Source organism: Plectropomus leopardus, chromosome 3 (assembly GCF_026936395.1).
Source record: "Plectropomus leopardus strain MGB_pleo_1.0 chromosome 3, ASM2693639v1, whole genome shotgun sequence".
Lineage (NCBI taxonomy): Eukaryota > Metazoa > Chordata > Actinopteri > Perciformes > Serranidae > Plectropomus > Plectropomus leopardus.
In genome coordinates, this window is record NC_142178.1 from 6,142,362 (window position 1) to 6,168,193 (window position 25,832).

Here is a 25,832-nt window from a genome sequence, read left to right on the forward strand (position 1 = left end):
TACGCGCTGAAATTAGCTATGGAGACCAAAACCATTTTCTTTTTGTACCAGGCTGTAAACATGTTTAATTCTGCTATAAAGCTAAGTATCCATGGGGATTGACTCTGTTTTGGAGTCAGCCTCAAGAAGCCATTTAATGAATAGTAGTTTTCGGCATTTCTGCATCGGCTTTATTTTTCAACCTCAGAGATTGGCACTTGGTTGAATATGAAGAAAGCACTGACATTGCTGATGTTAGGTCCTGTCTCTCATTATATGGTGCTTGACACATATTTAATTGATTTGAAGAAATCAGAACCCCCCACAAACTATGGTTACGATAAATAGGCAATCTGCATTATTTGTGCTTTCCTGAAAAAGATATTAGGATTCCGATTCAGCGGATGCCCTGTGTACAGAGGCTGTGTCACCCTTTGCTGCACGTCATCCTATCTCTCCCCTTTTAGGCATAAGCTGTCCTTTATAATAAAGCCAAAAAATAATAATCATTTTAAAGGATGTAGGTACATCCATTTAACAGATAATAGGGTGAATATCCATTTGTTAACATTACAAACGTGAATCAATTTCTCCTAATTATTTCACTGTCTTTAGCCTTAGAAATGAAATACAAATAAAGCATTTTTTTATTCTTTGCCTTAGCACCTCTAGGTAAAATCATCTGTTAAAAAGTAGCCTATTAATGAAGACATCAGAGTAATTGTTTAAAGACGAGAGAAGAGTCAGTACAGTACTGTGCTACTTCCCCCTAGGCAGGCATAGAGGAACTTGGAATAGGATGCAAGAGCAGTGCAGATAAAGGCTCACACACACACACAGGACGGCAGAGCAGAGAGAGAAAGGGAGAGCGAGAGGACATACAGTCAGGCTATAGCCAGAACAGCGTCTCAGTGACTAAACACTGACTCCCTGTTATGCAGCAGAACTGATCATCAGACACACTAGAGGTAAGAATGAAAAATATATGCAATGTCTCTGTCTGTCTTTTAATGTTCTCTGCAGTTGCAGTCATGGGGTACAGCGTATGTGTGTGTGTGTGTGGGTGCATGTAAGAGAGCGAGAGGAAGAGAGCAGTACAGAGAGAGTACTAGATCTTATTAATCAAACTGAAGGACGATGCCTGGGGTTTTGGTGCTGTTTTGTCCTTGTGTGCATGTATTGGTTTGGGAGAGCCTGTTCTGTACCGGTGTGTGGAATACATTATATTTATATGACTTGTTACAGTTTTCCAGCTATCAGATAGAGAACAATGTTTGTGTGTGTGCATGTGTGTTTGTGTGTGTGTGTATGTGACCACAACAGCCTCAGCGAGCTGTGTCATCGCATCTTGTTAGACTGTGTAGTCTAACGCCGCAGTCCCCCACCCCCCCACCCTTCAACCCAACCCACACACTCAATAGTCAACTCTCTTTCCCTCTCCCTGTCCCTCTAGTTACTCTCACTGTGTTTTTGCAAACTGGACTAAAAATTGGAAGAGCCAGAGGTTGTGTGAATCTTTGGTTCATTATTTTCTTTTGACTCCCCTGTTGACTTTAAAATTCTTAAAACTAGACTTTTTTTTCTTGTTTTACTGCAACACAAATGTTTAGAAATCACAGCAGGAAACAGCTGTGGGAGGGTAGCCTCACAGAGACCAAGACTATGGTGTTAATTTGTGTTTTCAACTCTCGAATTTTTTTTTTTTTCAGAACGTAAGAATTAACACTCAAGTTTCAAGGAACATTAACTGTCTTTGTGCAACCTCCAGATTGCACACAAAGTCATCTGTAGTTGTAGTCCATCCATTTGTGCTGTAGAAAAACAAAAACAATAGTGTATTCCTATAGTGCATTAAAAAATGCATTTGCAGTAATGTTAAAAGCCAATACATGCTCATCCCAAGTCATCACATACTGCTGCTTTGCAGTGGACTTCCGCGTTTACATGTTATACTCTAGGTATCCTTCTATGTCTGCTGTTGACGTTACGGGATGCTGCTACAAAAAATACACATTTGGTTATGTATAGGCAACAAAAGCACATGGCAACCAACGCCGGGATGTGAACAAAAGCACATGCTGCTACTGGTAGTAGTGAACGCAGTGCAAGAAAACTGATCAATCCATGTTTCAAAGGGTTAATGCGTTTGTACGCCAACAGCAAGAAAAGGTGAAGGTCTGAACCCTGGTGAGCTGCACTCCAGCCTACTCTGCTCCTCTTCTCATGTTGCCAACAGTGGAATCAGAATTGATTTTAGTTCATTTGTGTTGATAAATACACACAGATAGATACTAAACCGCAATACTTCAGGGGTTAGGGCATCATTCATAGCACATCAATTTATAAGAAGAGGTCCTTTCGATCTTCGGTAGAACAGCCCTCTCATGCACTCTCTTTATTGTAATTCACTATACTCTCATAAACACAAGGTAATTTCTTGCAAATATGTCTTTCCAATTAGAGTTTTTGAGCAGCTTTAGACACAGTCTGCAATCTAAATTGCATTGCTAGGGGCCCAAGCAGCGTAGCTTCCTGAGCCCCGTTGATTTTGTTCTCAATATGTGTTTGTGCAGCAAAATCGCAAGACCAAAAGTCACCAAAAATGGCAAGTAGGTTGCAAATTTCATCCACTATGCAGGCACATAAAATGACAGTCGCTGACCTCAAGAGGTTCACATTTTCAACTATCTTGAAAACAACTTTGCTTAAGGTAAAAATTCTTTGCATCTTTGCACCAATGGTCTCCTGCTCTATAAATGTCTTTTTTTCTCACTTTTCTCCAACCCTTTTTTCAACAATTCCTCAGAAATTGATGGGTCAATCGTTGCAAAAACTTAATCGAGATTATGATGTATAGGAATTATGGAAATTGTGATATGTCAAATTGTTTTCAACTTATACATTTTGGACCTATGTCTTTAACCTAAATTCAAAATCAAAATTGGCTGAAGCAATTTTGACCAAACCTGGTGCATGTGTTCAAGCGCTAGGTCCAAGCTTTGCTACGCAGTCTTGGGATATTCTATCACTGGGGGGTTGCCACAAGTGCGAAAAGTTAATATTTCAGAAAATGTCAACATGGATTTGTACAAAATTCAAATCAAGTTGGCTTGATTTATTAAAAAAATTAAAATTTTAAAAAATCTAAATTTCTAGACATTTCACATTCCAATCTTTAAAAAAAAGAAGAAAACATGAAAAAAGAATTGAAAATTAAATTCCTTTTCAATTTTATTTTATTCTTCATTTTTCATTTTGCAGCACATCCACAGAATTGTGACAAATGTTTCCACCCCTGTCAATTCAGAAATATGTCACTACACATTTTTCAAAACATGCAAAATCAGTTAACATCTGCATTATATTTCCACAAATCTTACTTTACATGCTACCAAAATTGACAAAGATATTCTACGGATACTAGATATCTGCTGTTTCAGATTGTATTCAAATTGATCAAACAGTCAGTCTGCATTAATATGTAATGCCCTGCTGTAATTTTCCATAAGAACAACATTTTCCATTCCATCTATTACAGTGTTTGACAATACATCCAAAGTGTAATTTATTTCCAGGATTTTATCACCAACATTTTGACTTCAGTAAGTGTGTTAGGTTTAAAAATAGCTGCAAACGGCAATGAGCAGGGTCAATTTAGATCTTCGGATTGATATGACCTCAATAGGCACTTGGAAACATGGCGCACGCATGACTTGCTACATTGTTGGCATGTAGGACTTAACCTCAGGGGATTTAAGCCTTTGTATCCCCAGAGAAAGTGACAGGAGGAGGACACATGATTTTCCACACCTTGCACATGTTGAGGCAATGGCATCATGTGCAAAGAGGAAGAATCTTTATTTATTATTTATACATTTTAAACGGTGACATTCATCAATACATCTATGATTAAATTCAGAAATAAAAACACACACACATCATTCTGCTTGGTCCATGAATTTACTGTTTACACACACACACACACACACACATATATACATATATATATTGAATTGTTAAAGTTATTATTACTATTTTCCGTAATTTCAGTTCCAGTGTTAGCTGTTCTGTTAAAAAAAATTAACCAAAGTAAGAGCAAAGTAAGAGAGTTTGTTGTTTTTCTGTTTAAGCAGAATCGTTTTCTTGGCAGTAGTTAGGTCCACCAGGTGTGTTGTGATTTGTTTTTGTGGTGTGTCAGGCATGCTTAGGTCTCCTAATGTGCACAATGATGGTACTTAGATACTACAACCAAAGATAGTTTAGTAGTTATTTTTCTCGATAAATTTTGCACTCGGGGGCAGAGCCGGAGTGCACCAAGTAGTAGCTAGTTTTGTTAAGAGCACAGTGAGTACATGCCTTTTTTGTTATGTGCATCTTGTGTTGTGTTTAATGTATTCTGTGTATGACTTTGTATTGAATTAGTCTGGTGTTTCTGTAATTTTCATGGACATGTTGAAGGAATTTTAATTTATATATCTGAGCCGAGAAGTTACTTCTAGTGCTGATGTTAAGATCGTTCCCGCCGATTTGTTTATTGGAGGATGTATGGTGGAGTCAGTGGGAGATAAAAGCTTGTATAATTTTGACAGAGATGTGTTTGGTTAATGGTTCATGGACTTATCTAGTCTTTCAACCACTCAAGGCACTTTTACACTACATTCACACACATTTATACACTGCTGGCTGAGGCTACTGTACAAGGTGCCACCTGCTACTCAGTAACTGTTCACACGCACTCACACACTGATGTCACAGCCATCGGGAGCAGTTTTGAGCTCAGTACCTTGCCCAAGGGTTCTTTGATACACTGACAGGAGGAGCCGCAGCTGCCCATTTATAACATCCATTAGTTCAACCTTCAACTCTACACTATTACCAGCCAGTCGGACTAGTTCAGAAGGGGGATCCTGTTCATTTGCACTGACTAGATTGGTGTAATGAACATAGTTACATAAGCTCTCCAGTGCTATTTAAATCACTCCTGTGATGACGAAAGTCAGCGGGAGAAAAACTGTACACACGCTTTAATACGCTCTACAATTTTTCAAAGTTATTTCATAATGACCAGTGCTAAAGTTAATACAAATACTGTTTTTAAAGAATTTAATATTGAATAAGACATTATGAAATTCACAATAATATTATTGTTAAATGCAGACAAAATACTGAATAAGTTAATAACATAAGACAAGCATTTATTAATCGCTAAAGGGGAAACTTGGGTGTTGTATTAGCACAAAGAGAGAAAACTGCACAGCTGGCAATGACTGAATCGCTGTCTGTGATCATCCGCTGTCGTACATTTTTGGTGCATATATCCACCTCAGTGTGCTCCACAAAAAAGCCTCTTGGACCATAGAAGTTGACTCTGTTAACATTAGAACACTGCCTCGAGGGTGTGAGATAGATATTTCTGTTATAAGCAAGCCAGACTGGTCAAAAAAAAAAAACAGCCGTACATCAAAAATGTACAATGGCTGTAACACCTTTAAAATGTGTCCAATAATCATAAATCTTGGTAGATATCTTTAGTACGTGTTGGGGAATAGACCTACCATAGCATTTCACTTAATTGACTTAATATTTAATACACACCTACTTTGCACTGTGCTCTACAACAAGCTTCTTTGACAAGTAAGGCCACCTCAGTGGATTTTTTGTCAAAAACAGTCATGTGACATCTACGTTTTGGCTTTTAGTAATAAATTACTTTTTGTTGGGTTTTGAATATAGAAGGACATACTAATACTTAAAACAATATATAAAACAACCCACTGTGATACACTCCCTTAGACCTATATAAGACACAAAACATAACCAAGCTACAGGATGAATGAAAATAAAACAAAATACAAAACAAAACAACAACCAAACAACCAAAGATTGAATTAAACAAAGAAAGATTGCAAGGTGCAGACAGTCTTCCAACATATGGTAGGAATGGCTGCCAGATTTTCTGAAACCTCTTAATTGCTCCTGCAGTAGTGTTTCTAAATTGTTCAGTTTTGAGGAACATCATTATGTCCTCCATCTAACACTTGTGTTAGTCTTGAGGTCATTTTCCAGCTGAGAAGAATGAGTCACAGTGAAAGGATTGTGGAAAAAGCCCCTCTGAAGCCTGATTAGCGGAAAGTCTGTAGCCTGGTGGGACCACCCCAAATATAGCAGTCTCAGGGTTTGGCAGGATCAGTGTGTCACAGAGCTCTGAAAGGGTATTAAAGACCCCTGACCAGAACAAACACGAAACATTTGGCTCAAAGTTCCTGGATCACACCTACATCTGGGACATTTTTCATTTCTACCTGGATACAGTTTGGCAAGCTTGCTATTAGACAGCCGTACTAAATTTGTTAAAATGCATCGCTGTAGGTTTTAGTTTTGTTTGAACCCCAAAGTGGAGACTGATACGGGTAGGTATGCATAAAAAGAGTTTATTGTATGTAAGAAAAACAAAGCAGCAGGCAGTGGAGGCAGGTAGCTGGCTGACTCGTAGAATATTCTCTGGCGAAGGCTGAGCATGTGGGAAAACTCAGGCACTGAGGACTGTAAGGCTGCGCAACACAGAGACATACATGAGAACCTGAGCACACACACAAAAACCCAGTGGTAAGTATGAAAAATCACGATCAAATGAGAAACGCTGCAAAATTGGCAATTTTTAAATGCCACCTTACTGAAGGAACATAGAGACAGGACAGACGAGATATTTTGCCAGACCAGCTGGACATATGGCTTATTATTTGTTTGAGTTTAAAAATGTAATGTCCTGTGGAACAAAGGACAGTTTGGATCTGATTTTTGTAAAAAAAAAAAAAAAAAAAAAAAGACAGGCAATAGCATCGTCCAGATGGGAGCAGGTAAAATGAGAAGGCCAGAGGATGACTCTCATCACCCACAATGATGTTTGCCTTGTTCATGACTCTGTCTCTATAAATGCATCTAATATTCCCCAATCCCCAACAGTTTACTGGCTGAAGTGACTGTTTTTCCAACAGTCTTTTTCTGTGCCTCAGGTGCATTTCCAAACAAGCAGATGAAGCAGAATGTCACAACAATCTCAATAAAGCACAGTAAAACATTTGGAGCATTGTTTTTGCAATGACGTTAAAAGACAGCAATGACAGTAAAGAGAGCACTACCAGACTATACGGGATGAGACAGCAGGTTTATTTAGGCAGGTTGATGAGCTGAGTGGAGACAGGTGAGCCTCATCTGCTGCTCCTGCTGAGGAGCCAGCCACACCCCCGACACACACACACACACACACACACACACACACACACACACACACTCACCCTGCAGGAGGAAGAGAACAGAAACGGGAGGGGGAGAAAGCGAGAGAACACGTACAAAAACATTCAACGAAAGCAAAGCAGGATCATCACAATCATGGGATGCAACCACACAAGTGCTTCAAAAATGCCTCAAAAACTGTTGGACCCCTGACACTTCTGTCCTCGCGCCCTAATTAATTAAATAAAGTCTTCATCTTAAACAGTGATCCCCACTTTTCCACTATCAAGTCCTGTGTGCAAAGAAATGAGCAAAAGAAAAAAAGTGGCCTCATGCAGCTCATTTGTTGCTGTTCTGCCTCTGGACCAGTCTGAGACCAGAACTGTCAGAGCCAAATTATGACACAGCAAAAACTAAATTACCTCACTTATTGGACCGCAAAATCTCACACCTAGTAAAAATGCAATCTTATCCAGTCGGCAAATACAAGACAACATGGCTGCCAAAAGAGAAGCATTTCTGCCAACAGTGTGGAGGAATACTGTTGAGACAGACCTGGACGAATAACTAGGCGCTCCAAATTTAACTCCATCGGAGAAGAGTTCTTGCCAAAATATAAAAACTGAAACCTGCAGTTTGTTGTTTGTAACTAAGGGTTTATGCGGCTGCGTTTTTAACCATTGTTATTAATGGGACAGTAGTAGATGGATAGGAAACATGGGAAATGACATGCACAAAAGGCCACACGCGGGAACTGAACCCAGGCCACTGCAGAGGCCTCAGCCCGTAAAGGGAACACACCAGGGACTGACTGATTACTGGGGCCAATATTTGGCATATTGCCAATTACCTGTATTGGCATTTTATTTTAATGATCACAGATATTATAAATTAATCAAAAAGTGTGAAGAAAATTTCAGCATGGGTGGAATTTTGACTTTGTAAAACCTCAGGGAGCAATTTTTATTTATCCATTTTTTTAATTCAAATTTTCACTTGACTTTTAAAAAACGTTTGGGAACTTCACTGGGAACTTGCTGTATATGATATTGAAAGGCTCAGTTTTGCTTTAAACATTTGCTAAAGGCATTTAAAGACATTTCTTTATTATATTCCAAATTCTAAATATTGACAGAAAGATTTTAATTTTTATTGTTAATGCGTATCGGTTCCAAATATCGGTTATTGGTATTATTGGTATTATTAACTACTAAACATCAGTATCAGCCCTGAAGATACAATACACACAACACACACACTCACACATACATTCTGATAATGAACCTACAAATTGCTCTGAGGGACACCAGAGACAGTTATGTTGCCACAGCATGAGGGAATCACACTGAATGACTGGATCTACATCAGCAGATGGGTTTTAAAAGTGAAAAAATTTAGACAAAAAGTTGCTATGTTGGTAGCATTGTTATAGAATTACCTTTATGAGATGTTGTCTTTATTTTTCTTTTTATTTATTTTACCTTTTTAATTCAGGTTTTAATGATTTTTGTTGTCCTTTTATTTGTGGTTTTAATGCTTCTGTTGTTGTTTTTGGTCTATTTCTTCTGACATTATGCGTCCTGCATCTTCCATTATTTGTCCTCTGGTTTTAATTTTATCCTAACTCTACCCTAGGTTGGTCCCGTTTGTGTTCAATAATAATTCATAATGTGTCTTTTTGTTGTATCGCCACTATGTATCTCATTTCTGCTTTGCTTTGTTTGTCAAAGCACTTTGTAATTACGCATTACATGAAACGTGTTAAAACCAGCCTTTATGTCTGTTTTAGGCACCATGGCTGCTGGATCGAGGCCGGTGATCCTGCTGCTGTTGCTGCTGTGTTGTTGGCAACTGACTGCAGGCAAAGAGGGGAAATCCAAAGGAAAGAAAGGCAAGCAAGTCGTCTGTCCATCGTAAGTAAATAAACTGTATTCCTCAAACTCATTATTTTCTTATATATATTATAGCATCACTTTCAACATTATCCTCACTTCTTTTTTTATCACCCCATTACCCCATCATGACACATTATCTGAATATTAATGCCGTAATGCTTATTCTTTGTGCCGATACTAATACTGACAGCAAGACAAGGTAAGGACATATTATTTGTACAGGTTAGGGAAAAGTGTTTAATATAAGAGATGTGGGGTAAAATGATTAATAACACCATCATCAATGAATAATCCAAAATTTTCCCAAAGTTAGCACATTTATAATTTGCGACAGACAACCTTTTGCGTGGGATCTTTTTGGCCTAATCAGTCCCTCCAAAAGTTTGCGAGCTGTTTTTGTAAGCAATACGGCCTGAAATGTGTGATTTTGAGGTAGTTTTTCTCAAAAATTTCGAAAGCAAGTTGCAGTATTTGTAGGCATTGTTTGCAATTGAATTGAGGGGGCAAAAACAGCAGAAATGCTGTGTCCGATTTGCAGCTTATTATTATCAATGTTTCCCACAGATTAGAATCTTTTTGGGATGTGGGGGAGTAGCATAATGGATTTTAAGTCCTAACATTGGTGCATTTCTTTGTCATCTCTGCCATGAGTGTGTCAGCACTTTGGATAGCGTCACTGGCCGAAGGGGCCAGAGGGGGACAGACGGTGACGCTCTCCGTGGTGCTGACACATCACAACAGGATGGAATCACTGCACAAAGCAGAGCTGAGCATTCACCCCTTCACTTTTAAATCCTTCTTATTCAACAGACAGTTGTCTCCAGAAGATTTGGCCCAGGTTCCACCTAACTCCACATCTAACATTCTGAACCGTCTGATGGTCAGCTACGACCCAAGAATAAGGCCGAACTTTCAAGGTAATGTCACAAACATACAGGTAAGTAAACTCAGTGCCAATCACTAGCGCTGCTGCTGTCTCAGCTCAGTGTTCTTCTGGGTGTCCTGGAAGAAAATTTCGGCATGCAGTGGTGGAGAAAAAGTCATCAGGTTTGAAAAAAACAATTTAGACTTTCACACACGGGACAGGTATTTAATCCTACTGGACTGCGTTTAACAATACAATGTTTGCTCCAGTAAGCACTGCTATATTGGGAGAAAGAAGGAAAGTTTACACAGGACCTTTGACAGGCATTCCGGTGGAGGAGAGACACATTTTATCTATTTTATTTAAAAAATACACACACACACACACACACACACACATATATATATATAAAGACAAAGAAAAATAAAACATCACAGGTTCACTGCATTTGTTATTTAAATATAAACTTGTTAAGATTATTTTTAATTTATAAATTAGTCCATTGCAACTCATGTCAGTGCTTCTGCCTGTTGATTATACAAAAAAAGGGAAAGCAAATGTTATTCAACATTAGATTTAAAAACAAGAAGGAGAGATGATGAGATAAAGGGAGAGAGGCAGAGAGAAGATATAAGGCTGAAGAGGAAAGAGGATGAGGACAGAGAGAACATGAGGAGTGTGTGTGGTTGATTTGCTCTGTGAGGCTTCAAGCTACAAACAGATGTCCTTCACCTCTCTCTGTCTCACTCCCTCTTTCTCCCTCTCTCTCTCTGTCTCTCTCTCTCTCCCTCTCTCTCTGTCTCACTCCCTCTCTCCCTCTCTCTCTCTGTCTCTCTCTCTGTCTGTCTCTCTGTCTCCCTCCCTCTCTCTCTGCCTCTCTCTCTATGTCTCTCTCTCTCTGTATCCCCCTCTCTCTCTCTTCCCTCTCTCTGTCTCTCTCTCTGTCTCTCTCTCTGTCTCTCTCTCTCTCTCTGTCTCTCTCTCTGTCTGTCTCTCTGTCTCTCTGTCTCTCTGTCTGTCTCTCTCTCTGTCTCTCTCTCTCTGTCTGTCTCTCTCTCTCTGTCTCTCTCTCTCTCTCTCTCTCTCTCTCTCTCTCTCTCTCTCTGTCTCTCTCTCTGTCTGTCTCTCTCTGTCTCTCTCTCTCTGTCTGTCTCTCTCTCTGTCTGTCTCTCTCTCTGTCTCTCTCTCTGTCTGTCTCTCTCTCTCTGTCTCTCTCTCGCTCTCTGTCTCTCTCTCTCTCTCTCTCTCTGTCTCTGTCTCTCTCTGTCTCTCTGTCTCTCTGTCTCTGTCTCTCTCTCATGCATAAACACACAATGCTGTACATCATATACCAAAACAGAGTGGTGACACGTAAACGTTGTTTTACTGGAGACGCTGTTTCACTACTTGCATTTGAATATTTACCACTCTATAGAAGGTTAAGTCTTGTCTAAACGAAATGCTGTATGTCGAATTTAATTTTCAAATGATTAGAAAATGGCATTGTGATTGTGACTTAACTAATGCTTGCACAGATAGAAAATTATATTTCATGTTTTATATTGCATTTTCATTTTTAAATAGGATTTAACATTTGAATATTGTCCATTGAACAGCAGCTTAAGTCTTTGAAAGTAAAAAAATGTCCAATGCTGTCTTCATTTTCATTTTGCATGAATAGAAAATTAGGTTACATTGATAAAAAAAAAAAAAAATCTTCTCTATTGCCCACTATAGAGAGGGGTAAGACTTTAAAGATTAAATTACAAACTTAGCTTTTCCATTGCCAATTTGGTGTGGTCAGAGAAGTAAGAAAGAAAGTATGTGAAAATGAAAATGAAAATTTAGATTATTGCATTTTTACTTAATTTTTTAAAATTCAAATAATGCATCCATATGTGGAAAATGATAATGCTACTATGGAGTTACATATCCATAATCATTTTCAGGTTTACATTATCGTTTTAATAATGTCCCCTTTGAGCTTCCATAGATTTGCCTAGCTCAGGGAAATATTATACCCTTGGAAAACACTGCTAAGTCAAAACAAATATTGTCAGTTTGTTCCTGTTGATCCCTCCTGCAAACATCACGTACAGCCCTTTCTCTGCTACAGGAATACCATAAAGTCCATTGTCAGGCTCTGCTGTTGTTTCCAATATCCTCCAACTGCTTTGGGGATGAGTGTGAGGAAATCGGGCTCTGCTCAGGTGCTGCAAGTCCGAGTACTTTCAGGGATTTCGAGCCGTGCTGTCACTAATCAGTGATAAAGAGTACCATGATGATTATGAACTCAGCCTGTTAATCCAGGCTTCTTTCTCTGTGCACATTTCCAATAAAGGGGGGCTTTGGTGTGTGATTTGACTATACTGCATGAAATACATTGCATGCTGCTTACTTCTGCCCATAAAGAACAGAAAAAATGATACCAGCAAAAATTAACACCGTTAATGGCAAGAGAGTAAAGCTGGCAGAAAATGAGTGATCCGAAAGGTAATACATTTATTTTACCACTCCATGCACTCCCGATGCCTACACTTTATTGCTGACATAAATTATGTCCATTTAGCTGTTAAACTTTGAACTTGATGCGGCATATTTAAATGTTAAAAGTCTGCTCAAGAATTGCATTTAGATGTGACACTGTTCCATTGTGAAGGATACACATTACATGATTTAACCCATTGATACCTGAGCAAATTAGCTCAGTTGCTTTAAAAAACATTCAAAGAGGGCTTTGAGCAAGACATTACCCCAAAATAGCGAGAAATTAGTAGAGTTACAAGAAAATTGCCTGAAATCAAGCACAAGAAAAAAGAGAAGTATAAATTAAACAAAAACAAGGAAAAAAACAACAACAAAATGACCTGAAGAAAGTTCGATAATTTTCCTTTTTTCTTCTATTTTTTATTAACATGTTTTTAATATATTATTAAGAAAATATGAAATTTTCTGGAGATTTTCTCCTGTTTTTGATAATAATTATCTTCTCTAGATAATTTGATTTGCAGTTTTCATTTCATGCCAAATTGCTTGTTATGTTTCTTCCTGTGTTTTTTTTTTTATTATTTTTTTTGTAAAGAAATCAAACTAATCTTCTCAGGTCTAAGAGGTTAAAATGTTCATGAAAAGCCGCTGAATGAAGCATAGGAAAACTAATGTCGCTCCAGGTGTTAAAGTTCAAGTTTGTCTTCTGTGTGTTTCAGGTATCCCAGTGGAGTCCAGAGTGAACATCTTCATTAACAGCTTTGGGTCCATCCAGGAGACCACTATGGTGACGCATACACACACACACACACACACACACACACACACACACACACACACACACACACACACTACAAACACACTTAAAGGTCCAGTGGGTAGGACTTAATGCCATCTGGCTGTGAGACCGCAGAACTGAAACCTGTCCCGTGTGTCAAGCGTGTAGAAGTACTATGATGACCTACACAAAAACACCAATGTCCCTATCTAGAGTCAGTGTTTGGTTTGTCCATTCTGGGCTACTGTAGAAACAACATGGCAACACCTTGGAAGAGGAATGCCTCCTTGTATAGATATAAACGGCTAATTTTAAGGTAAAGACAGGACAAAGATTCTTAGTGTCAGGTGATTATAGACTAATGAAAACATTGCATCTTTGAATATTAGAAACGTTTCTTCAAACAGATGTCCCTAAATCCCACACACTGGACCTTTAATGTTATTATTATTACAATTATTATTATTATTTTCATATAAATTATGTATTTTTTTGTCTGTATAGTGTGGCTACTACCATATACAACAGTGTTATGTGAAAAAAATGTGTTTTCATAATTTGGGTGATCCAGCCCCTTAACACTGGTCAAAATAACATCATGGTAATATTAATATGTAATCAGTGGTATAGTAATAACACATGAACTAGCAGTGGGAACAAATGTACTTATTTCAGGCTGAACTATTTTTTCCTTAACCTAACCACATGTTTTGGTTGCCTAAATTTAAGAAATCATTTATGCATTTAACAAGCAGAAACTGTACGTTTCCTGTGAAAAGGGAAGTTTATTTTAAAAAGACAATTTTTGTAATGAGCATAAATTGACACATCGTCCCTGAGCGTCCAAAAGTGACTCAGGAAGAGTACCTAGTACCTTAGGCGATATCTTCGACTGTGTTTCCATTGATACATGTTATCCGACTTCTCTCGTGATGTTACGCAACTTTCCTCTCGCAATCACATTCCAATAACCATGGCGATGGATGTCCAAAACATTGGCAGGTTTATTCCTGTTGCAGCCTCTCAATAAAGCCAATCTAATATCGCCGTTATTTTTTTGTCTCGTATAAGAGTTGAGAAGATCTCGGTCTCCTCCTTCGTCCACATCTACCATTTTGTAGAATGTCATGTGACTGTTGTACTTTTTCTTCGTCTTTGGATTTAATGGCGATTGGCATCCATAAATTTAGGTTACCATCACCTGGTGTTACACATCATATGAGTCTCCTGAAATACCACCTCATGTCAGCGTAAACACTTTTCTGCAATATTTTTTTTAGAAATTGACGTGTTTCCATTAGACGTATTTTGTATTCACAGTTTCAGTTTGCCCAATTTGAGTGTTAATGGAAACCTGCCTACAGTTTGACATGTAGGGCCACTTACCAACATCAGTATTTGATGAGTTGGGAGTGAGAATGTGTTTGACAATTAAAAATGTAATCTCTCTCTCTCTCTCTCTCTCTCTCTCTCTGTCTCTCTCTCCAGGACTACAGAGTGAACATATTCCTTCGTCAGAGATGGAACGACCCTCGCCTTCGACTTCCCACTGACTTTAAGAGCGACGCATTAACTATTGACCCCAACATGTTCCAGTGTTTGTGGAAACCAGACCTTTTCTTTGCCAATGAAAAAAACGCAAACTTCCACGATGTCACGCAGGACAACATCCTGCTCTTCATCTTTAGGAACGGAGATGTCTTAATCAGTATGAGGTACACAAACACCTTTTTCCCTGTTCTCTTTAATTTATTTCTGTTACAGCCTCTGTACGGCAAGATGGTAAGGGGAGAACACATGGAGAAAAAAATGGAAGAATTCTTGGGTTCTCTAAGATTTATATGCCTTGCATTGTTATTCCAATAAATATATATTTATAAATGAAATAAAATATAAATACATTTCTTTAAAATAGTGACATTTTAGAAATTAGATTAGCAGTACCTGTTAATGTTTGGGTTTTGTTTTTTCTCCTGATGATGTCTGTGTGTGTGTTTTAATGCAGGCTGTCAGTGACGCTGTCTTGTCCCTTGGATCTTACACTCTTCCCAATGGACACACAGAAGTGTAAGATGCAGCTGGAGAGCTGTGAGTGCACACACACACACACACACACACACACACACACACACACACAATGTTGGAGAATTAGGGTAAAGCGGATTTTGACAAGAATTGAGGTCGGCTGTCAAATTTCTAGAAACCAGGATAATTACTTTCAATTACTTTAAAGCAAACACAGAAACCTGACTGATAAGTCACGACACCATTTCTGTCAGACATAAAAGGTGGTAACTTTTCGCAGTCATCCTCCAATAAATCACCTCGGTGTTTCTCTGTGAATGGGATTTTGTTTCATCAAACATTCATCTGAAAAATAAGATGCAGGGGTTACCGCTGTCATGAATTTCATTCTGCCATTGTGCTGCCAAAGGGCACTTTGTGCTTTGCATGAATGCTGCAAAGTTTGTAAGAGAAAGTTGTGAGATGTATGACTTTATTCTCTCAGATATTTTCTTTTAAAGTGTAATTCAATGTTGTTGCATGTCTTTTGACCAAAGGACACATAAAATGAATTTTCTTCTCCCTGCCCTTTTTCAATCATGGAATGCAATTTATCAAACAACTTGTAGTTTGATTTTGATGGAATGTTTCCATCCATATAGTTAAAGAACAGTGTCTGGCATGATTGACAGCTGCGTTGATAAATTGTTTTCGGATTAGATTCTAGCAATAGGAGGAGGAGGGACATGACTGTTTACATATTTCACTGAAGTATGCAAGATGTCATGGCAGTATTCCCCGAAAATATAATGGCATGGCTCAGCAGGGAAAATTTCATGAGGACTGGCATTTAAAACCTGAGCATATTGGAGATTTTGTTCAAAAACATGGGAAGAAGGCAATTTAACAATAAATGCCCCCCCAAATAAGCAAGAAATTAGGAAAAAGTTACAATAAAATTACCTGAAAATAAGCAAAAAGGAAAATACTATAGCCAAGAAAATTACCTTAAGAAAAAGATTTTTTTTTCTGTAACATCATTTTCAATATATAATTCCAAGAATGATAAATATAGTTTTCTGGACATTTCTTCCTCTTTTTTTTTGATAATGTCTAATAATCAGCTAATTTTCAAGTCATTTTCTTGTCACCTATAACTATTTTTTTTCAGTTTTCTGGAAATTTCTTGTCAAGTTGCTTTTTTCCCATGTTTTTAAAAGAAGTCAAGCCAGTTTTCTTAGGTTCTATAGGTTTAAATGCTTATGAAAGGTGTCTGAATGCAGCAAAACAACACTAATGTAGATCCAAGTTGCTTTAGAGTTTTATTAAAAACACATGTAGTGCAGCAATTCAAGCTGAAAGTTGCTTTTCACAAAGACATTAGTACAGACTATAACAACTGCATTCCAAATACCCACCACAAAATCAAAATTTTGGAGGATTTGCAATAGAATGCTCAGCTGGCATGCCCATTTCTCGAGCCCAGCTCATGTCTTGTGTTAAATAGTGAAGGGGTGAAAGTTTGTGTGAATTCCTTATAAAGGCTCTCATTATTATACGACTAAAAGTTGAAATAAACTGAGAAAATGGCAAAACAAAGAGAAGTTCAGATTAAATTTCAAACAGAATATAACACTAATGCTTGGTGCGGTGAAGCTGTTGATGCTAAAAATATTGCTAACTGATTTTGATTTTTATGTTTCAGTTGGCTACACCACCAGTGATCTTGTGTTCATGTGGCAGTCTGACCCAGTTCAGATGGATGAGATTGCTCTTCCTCAGTTTGACATCAAGCAAGAGGACATCATATATGGGAACTGCACAAAGTACTACCAAGGCACAGGTTAGTATGTATCGATCATGTAACTTCTACTTAAAGATCAAGACCCCTTTAAAGTTCAATATCTTCAAAATGCAATGAGATATCAACAAGCTTTTTAAGAAATTTCATAATCTTGCTTTAGTGAGGATCCACAGAAAAAACTGGAAAAAAATCAGACCTACACTTTAGGATTTATATGTCAAAAATGACTTATTAATCTTTTAAAACCTGAGCAAATAGGCTTGATTTCTTTCAAAAACATGAGGGCTATGAGCCATGAATAATGAAATGACCCAAAAATTAGGGGGAAAAAATAGTTAAAAAAAACAAAGAAACAAAAACAACAACAATAAGAAAATGACCTGTAAAAGATGCAAAAAATATAATAATAACTCTGTGATGTGTTATTATATTATTATGTGTGATAATTATAAGGATACTTTTACCCTAGCTTTTTTCTTTTTTACCCAGACATTTTCTCTATTTCTTTTTTTAAAATTCAAAATCTACTCTTTTAATTTGTGGATCATTTCTTATCAAGTTGCTCATTGCCTTTTGACTTTGGAAGATATCGCACATATTTACTCAGGGTTCAAAGGTTAAAATATTTGTAAAAGGTGTTTGAAAGCAGCACAATAAATCTGATGTCTCCCCAGGTTTCAAAGGTGTAATGAGTGTATTAAAAAAGGTGAAATATCTAGTTGGACTTTAGCAGACCGCATTGAGCTGGAGCTGTGTGTCCAATTTCAAGACGATGTGACTTAGATGTTAGGGGCATGGACTTTTAAAATAAGCATTCTTGGGCCTTAAAGCGATCCCATCTGGCAGATTGGGATCATCTGTGTTGAACAGCATTTTCACACTACTTCTAGTCATTGGTAAAATTCCATGTGTCTACATACAATGTACCATTTCACAGGAATTTCCAAAAACCTTCAGAAATAAGATTAATAATATAATATAAATCAACACAAAAACAGAGTACACTAGAGGGCTTAAATCACATGTAAAATACCAAATAATTGTTTAGTTGACTACTTCTCTGTCTGTTTCCAGGATACTACACCTGCGTTGAAGTGATTTTCACACTGCGCCGGCAGGTTGGTTTCTACCTGATGGGAGTTTACGCTCCAACTCTGTTGATTGTTGTTTTGTCCTGGTTATCATTCTGGATCAACCCTGATGCCTCAGCTGCTAGGGTGCCATTGGGTGAGTCTTACAAATACACATTTTACATGCTGTGTTTGCATCAATTTACATTCAAGTATGAAGTATTTAAAAGTTCTGATGGATTTCCATCCAGTCTTTATGAGTGTACTAGTAATATAAGCATGCACAAGCTTCTCAGGATGAATCACAATCCAGAGCTGAACCCTGCAGTGATGGGAACTTCTCCTTTGTACATTCAAATCATGGTCACACCATGTATAATTGCCTCTGGATAATTGGCTGCCCCGTCACTCTGAGGACCCTGTGGTTCCTCATCTTAGTTAACTCCTCACTGAAATCGGGTCAGCGGAGTCCCTGCACATCGTCCACAGCAGGCTAAAAAAATGCAAAGTCAGATTGCACCGCGACACCCTGTGTTAGCATTTACTCTAGTAATGCGTCATATCACAAAAACACAGAAAAAGCTCTGAGCACATGTACTGTAACACTGAACATCCTCTTGATTTTTTGTTTCTGAGGAATGCTCTTACGAGGGTTCATGTCATCTAGCTCCTGTTCTTATAGAGGTTTTATTTCATCAACTGTTTATTTGTTTGCAACCCATTCCTTTCACCTCCATCCTCCAGAAAACCTACAACAAAACTAAAGTAACCAAAACAATTAAAAGCATTACTATAAAGTATATTTTCCAAAGCCACACTTTATCTACCTCAGTATCTCTTCTATGTATTACAAAAGTAAACTAAGGCTGCACTAAACTGGAATCTCTCAAGTTGTCTTTGTGAGGTAAATGCTCTTTTCAAAATGTGCTTAAAATATAATAAAATTATACTATTGACGTTCTTATACCTTCAACACATTTAGTATACCAATATTATATAGAATGTTATGTAATGATAATTCTAGAATGTTATGGAATTGTAGAATGTTAGGCAATGAATGTTTAAGTTCTAGAATGTTAGTGTTCTGAAATGTTTCTAGCATGCCACAACTTTTAGAGTGTTATGGGTTCTAGAAAATAGAAGAAGAAAGTAGAAGGTAGATTTATCGGTCATTTTTAAAACAAAGTTTAAAAAACAAAATTTTATTTGTCCTTGATCCTGTTGTGGTTCTGGAAAGATGTGGTTATAGAATATTCTGAAATGGTGTGGGATCTAGACTGTTCTGGGTTCTAGAATGTCAATGATGTGTTGCTGATGTGTAAGTTTTAATTGGAAGGTTTCTGGAACGTTTCCAGTATGTCACTGTTTGTACACTGTTGTGGTGTAGTTCTAGAATGTTAAGGTACAACTGTAGAATGTTTTAGTTCTAGATTGTTAGTGTTATGGGTTCTAGAATGTTGTGGTTCTGGAAAGTTGCGGTAATAGAATGTTACTGTTTTAGAATGTCAGGGCGTTCAGTTTTATGGGTTCTAAAATGTCAATGATGTCAATGATGAGCATGTCAACGTTTCTAGAGTGTTACTGTTTTAGAATGTTTTGGTTCTACAATGGTATAGTTCTAGAATGTTTTGGTTATGCAATAGTATAGTTCTAGAATGTAGAATGTTAAATGACAAATGTTTTAGTTCTCGAATGATAGGGTTCCAGAATGCTTATAACATGTCACAAGTTTTAGAGTGTTATGGGTTCTAGAATGCTATGGTTGTGGAAAGTTGTGGTTATAGAATGCTAGTATTCTAGAATGATGTGGGATATAGACTGTTCTGGGTTCCATAATGTCAATGATGTGTTACTGATGTGTTGTAAGTTTTTAATCGTAAGGTTTCTGGAATGTTTTAAACATGTCAGTGTTTCTAGAGTGTTTTGGTTCTAGAATGTTACTGTTCTAGAGTGGAATAGTTCTAGAATGTTACAGTTCTGCAATGGTATAGTTCTAGAATGTTGAGGTACAATTGTAGAATGTTAAGTGATGAATGTTTTAGTTCTGCTCTATAATGTTTCTAACGTCACAAATTTTATAGCGTTATGGGTTCTAGAATGTTGTGGTTCTGGAAAGTATTGGTAATACAATATTACTGTTATAACATTTCAGGGGTTTCAGAGTTTTATGGGTTTTATAATGTCAATGGTGTGTTATTGATGTGTTCTGAGTTTGAGAATGTCAGGTTTCTGGAATGTTTCTAGAGTGTTTTGATTCTAGAATGTTACTGTTCTAGAATGGAATAGTTCTAGAATGGTACAGTTCTGCAATGGTATAGTTCTAGAATGTTAGGGTACAATTGTTGAATTTCAAGTGATGGATACTTTTTAAAGCTAGAATGTTAGGGCTCCAGAATGTTTCTAACATGTCTGGGTTCTGGATTGTTTCTAGAATGTTATGTTTCTATGATGTAATTGTTCTGGAATCTACACTGTTAAGGTACAATTCTAGAACAGTAGGTAAAGAATTGTTTTGTCCTAAAATGGGTTCCAGAATGTTTCTAACATGTCACAAGTTTTATAGTGTTATGGGTTCTAGGATGTTGTGGTTCTAGAATGTAACTGTTCTAGAATGTAATGGTTTCTAGAAGCTTATGGGTTCTAAAATGTCAATGATGTATTACTGATTTGTCATGAGTTTTAGAATGTTAGTTTTGTGGAATGTTTCTTGCATGTCATGCTTTCTAGAGTGTTCTGGTTCTGGAATGTTGGTGTTCTAGATGTTATACTTTTAGAATGTTACAGTTCTGCAATGATGTAGTTTTAGAATGTTGAAGTACAATTGTAGAATGTTAAGTTATGAATGCTTGTTCAAACAAGAAGATAGAAGAAGAAGGTAGAGGGTAGATTTGTAGGTCATTTTTTAAACAAAGTTTAAAACAAAGCTTTTTAAACAAAGTTTAAAAAATGAAATTACAATTATCCTTGATCATGCTACATCTTTGGAGATGAAGGTTGAGTTGATTCAAATCAGCAGTTGCTATGAAGATTCCTCCCGGTTGCTTGGGCATGTTGCTGCCGATGGCATCGTTCAATCCATGCAGTACACTTTTTGAACTTGCATCAGATGATGTGTTATAGGTTTTAAAGGGACAGTTGTATAATGTTAAGTGACAAAAGGTTCCAGAATGTTTCTAGCATGTCATGGGTTCTTGAGTGTTACAGTTTCTAGAATGTTACTGTTCAAGAATGTAATTGTTCTAGAACATTATTAGTGTAGAATTTTAAGGTAGGACTATCGAATGTTAGGTGATGAATGTTTGTAGTTCTTGAATGTTCGGATTCTGGAATGTTTCCAGCATGTCACTAGTTCTAGAGTGCAACAGGTTCTAGAATGTGACTGTTCAAGAATGTTATAGTTCTCATATGTGTATATTATATTATATGTAACACATACATTCGTACAAATGCATGCATGCACACATGTACACATACACATGAAACAACAAAAAGAAAAAAAAACTGTTCTTATGAAGGTATAAAGCCTGTAAGTGTTTTTGCTAAATGAATTATATATTATGTATACAGGATAGGCAAAACATGTTGATACTGGTCTTCATAATATATTATATTGTTTACTTTATAAGAGTTTATCATACAATTTGTTCTAGTTAAGAAATTATTGTAAATATTTCATTTATTTGATGTTTTTTTGGAAGTTACATGTTTACATCTTCACACTATACACATCATTGCTCCTAACCAGCCATGTTTTGTCTCCATATTTCTAGATTTAAACACCATATGTTAGACATATTAGTGATGTGTTCACATCTGTGTGTTTGCAGGTATTCTATCAGTACTCTCTCTGTCCAGTGAGAGTATGTTACTGGCTTCAGAGCTACCAAAGGTTTCATATGTAAAAGCCATTGATATCTGGCTCATCGCCTGTCTACTTTTTGGGTTTTCGTCGCTGGTGGAATATGCTGTGGTGCAGGTTGGTTTGTACACACACACACACACACACACACACACACACACACACACACACACACACACACACACACATATACAACTGTTTATACACTGTCAGCTCTATACCCATCATTGGGTTATACCCTCTATTGGCCAGAGAGTCTCATTTTAATGAAGAGTGAGATGTTTTTAATCTTGCACACCAAGTAAGCAACCTTTTTCAAAAAATCATCAAAAAATGTGCATTTGGTCTAAAGCAAAGATGAGTGTTGCACTTGAGTTGGTTTACCTCCTGTGGCTTTGTTGTAAATCCTTGCACTACTCATGCTGCGCCCTATGCACTAGATGCTGACAGAACACACACTCAGAGTGAGCAAAAGCTTTTGGACATCAAGTGTCCTGAACTCTCAGATTTTATTAGTAGCTCTGTAGGCGAGCTGTGCGCATTAAATCCACAAAATCCAATCTTTCTTACTCTCTATCCCTCTCTTATTTCCCTCTCTCTCTCTCTCATTCTCTGTCTGTTTCCCTCTGTCTTTTCCTGCAGGTGATACTCAACAGTCCCAAACTGATTGAGGAGGAGAAAGCCAAAATGGCTTCGAAGGAGAAAGCTTTGAAGGAGAAAGAAGGAAAGAAGCCTTCAAATAAAGCTAACAACACAGTGAACGGGACTGGTGGAACACCCATACATGTCAACACTCTGCAGGTAAACACAAAATGGCCAAAACGACTGGCAGCATGCATGAATAGATTTTTGGTGCCTACAGTATTTGTAGTGAGCATCACATGCATCTTTGAAACCTGAGCAAATTGGCTTAATGTGTTTCAAAAACATGAGAAGAAGGCAATGACTAACTCAACAAGAAATGGACCAAAAATGAGCAAGAAAATTTACAAGAAAGTTACAAAAATTACCTGAAAAGGATAAGGGTCTTGCCGTTCAATTATCACTCACATAACAAGCCTATGTCACCTTGGATTGGAAATAATGATGGCTAGGGTGGTGGCTGCAATAAAAATTGTACCTGCTAATGTTTTGAACATCCATCACTATGCTTCTTGGAATGTGATCGCCAGAGAAGTCTGGCTGTGAGCTATAGACTTTGTGGTGTCTTCAAATGCAATTTTTTGCGGATACCAACAATAGGCCTTCATCACCAATAGTTTCTGATGCTGGTTTGGTGTGTCTGGGCCTCGGGACAGTTTAATGACTCTATTTATGCAGCTAATGCCATGAGTGATGATATCAAATGACTTTATTTAGTCAGTCTCTTTCTCTTAGCAGGTGGTAGAAACTCGCTGTAAGAAAGTTTGCACCTCCAAGTCGGACCTCCGCTCCAACGACTTCAGTATTGTGGGGTCTTTACCACGAGACTTTGAACTTTCCAACTTTGACTGTTATGGTAAACCAGTTGAAGTGTCTGGGGCCCTCAAGTCTCAGAACAAAGCCAACAAGAAGCCCCCACCGCCCAAACCCGTCATACCTGCTGCTGCCAAACGCATCGACCTCTATGCAAGAGCCCTCTTCCCCTTCTCCTTCCTCTTCTTCAATGTGGTTTACTGGTCTGTCTATCTGTGAGAAGGTCCAGGATACTACATTGAACTTACAAGTGACATAGCAAATTCATCTGCTGAACTATATACTGTGAAAAAGCAACATTTCCGAGCCATGTTTGCAGATCTGCAGAGGCTGCTGTGGTCCCTGGGAGTCCCTGTAGATCACCAGAGCAACAAAATCTCCAGGCTGTCGGTTTGAGTCCCCTTTAAACCCAGGCATTAAGTAGGCACTGCATGTGTGTCTCTGTCTGATACAGAACTTTGTGTTTCATGTAAAATAATCCCTGCTGTGGTGACATCAATACCCCTACGCTGTGCATTAGAAATACATGCTTTCCACTGAAGGTAAGATTACTTGTTACACTTTATGTTAAAGGTTTAATCTCCAAAATGGCAACTACTTACTAAATGTGACAGTAGAAAATAAGAATATACAGAGATTAAATGAGGAAGTATATTGTAAAATAATTCAATAAATAGTTACAAAAATATAAGGCTTCCGTTATTTTATCATCACAATAGTTGAATTACACTTCCTCTTTACACCAAAAAATGACAAAAAATATTTATTGCAACTAAAATTGATTCGTGGATTAAAGATGTAATTTTATTTGTTTTATTTATTTTATTTCTTAAATCCTTTTTTTTCTGAAATCAAAGTTTGGCTTGTTGTTTAACTGAATCACATGGGTGGAACTTATGCTGAAAGATCTCCACTATCCAGTCTAGTTTAGAGTTAAAGCTTGAAAACGTCCACTGTTAGTGAACAAGAGATTTGTCCATGAGGTTTTGAAGCTCACAGAGAAGACAGGCGCAGGTGTGTTTACACATAACATGCATTTTCACTAAAATGGAATGATTTAAAACATGTCAGTACAAACAGTCTAATGCATGGATGAGTAGCGTGTCTGGGGTCACGAGTGTGATGGATGAAGCTAGGCTCACATGCATGTCTTTTCCCAGACATGTTCGGGGTGACAGGTGTAGATGGCAATGGCCATTAGATACAGTGCAAAATCCTGGTGGTGTATTATTTTTGTTGTATTACTGATTTGCTCCGTTCTGCGATTTTTTTATGTCTTCCCCTGCAGTTGTATCTCATCTGAACTACCTTTACAGTTTCTTTTGTTACTGCTCCGTTTTGTCTGTAAGCTTCCAAAAAACGTGCACAAACACATACAAAATCAATGTGTAGTACTGACAGTCCATATTTGTACCTAATGTTGAGCATATATTAGCCATTTTTAGTTGGCAAAAGTGTTTTAAATTGTAGCTTTCATCAAAAATGCATGTGTTCAGGATGTACTGAGTATATGACTGGATAAATGAGACGTAGATTAGACTTCAGGAGTTGTGTGAAAGTTTGTAATATGGATGTATTTGATATAGTCTTACTGGTAAATGGGGTTCCAAGTGACTTCAGTTCATGAAGAATCATCGCCCTTTTGGGATTTACTACACACTGGAGGCATGCAAGAAAAACTTCACCACTTCAATGTAACACACGGTGAGTATTTGATAAACAAATCATCATTTTGGTGTTGAAGTATTGTTATAATTTGAGTATTTCCTGTCATGTGGTGTGGAGCAGATAGGCCCAAATGCTGGAGACTACAGACAAGTGGAATTGATACAGATCTTTATTCCAGAGGGATGATTTATCAGCGACGCTGAGGAAATCTGTGCTTAACTGAAAATGTCCCGTTTAACATCAACTTCCACTCAAGGCTCAAATCATTCTGCTAACACAATTTAGCCTCATGTCATCGGCATTAACTGTAGCCAGGCTGGAATAAGCTTCATCTCAGCTAGCAGGGAATGTTCCCATTGGCTAATGTTACCTACAAGTTGCAATGATGTTTTCTTAGAATGATTTAGAACCACAAATTATCTGGGGAGTACATACCCAGCTATCAATTTTAGGTTCTAAAAACACTCTGAGAATGGTACAATGCCACCAATAAAATGTTTTAGTAATGTTTTAAGCAGCAAGTTGTCTTTTAGTTTATAGAATGCTCTTCTTAAAGTTGAATAATATTCTCTGTGAACATAAAAAAATGTTTTTTTTGTTTGTTTTTTTTCTGTACATATCACATTACATTTTTGGTATTTTTTTGGTCCTGTTTAACATTGTGTGAATGTTTTATAAAAAGAACATTCTATGCTCTGTCACCTCTCAGCATCACCAAAGCATCCTCAGAAGCAGTTATATTGTTATGTTTTAATC

The 25,832-nt window shown here is 37.5% G+C and overlaps 1 protein-coding gene across 2 annotated transcripts; it reads left to right on the forward strand.

The window, feature by feature from the left end:
* Positions 1-934: 934 nt before the first annotated feature.
* Positions 935-25,369, forward strand: LOC121942313 (glycine receptor subunit beta). Of its 2 annotated transcripts, none has more exons than XM_042485485.2 (11): positions 935-947; positions 9,002-9,125; positions 9,918-10,024; positions 13,158-13,225; positions 14,705-14,931; positions 15,222-15,304; positions 16,926-17,063; positions 18,099-18,251; positions 21,922-22,070; positions 22,596-22,754; positions 23,334-25,369. In XM_042485485.2, the coding sequence occupies exons 2-11, from the start codon at positions 9,007-9,009 to the stop codon at positions 23,625-23,627; spliced, it is 1,497 nt and encodes a 498-aa protein (XP_042341419.1). In that variant the 5' UTR covers positions 935-947; positions 9,002-9,006; the 3' UTR covers positions 23,628-25,369. The 2 variants fall into 2 exon arrangements, with proteins under 2 accessions (XP_042341419.1, XP_087931556.1); XM_088075430.1 differs by having other exon boundaries at positions 23,331-25,119.
* The last annotated feature ends 463 nt before the right edge of the window (positions 25,370-25,832 follow it).

Coding starts and splice junctions, on each gene's coding strand:
- LOC121942313 (XM_088075430.1), top strand. CDS start 9,007: ATGGCTGCTGGATCGAGGCCGGTGATCCTGCTGCTGTTGCTGCTGTGT. Junction 10,025..13,157: donor AATAAGGCCGAACTTTCAAG/GTAATGTCACAA, acceptor TGTGTGTTTCAG/GTATCCCAGTGGAGTCCAGA. Junction 17,064..18,098: donor AAAGTACTACCAAGGCACAG/GTTAGTATGTAT, acceptor GTCTGTTTCCAG/GATACTACACCTGCGTTGAA.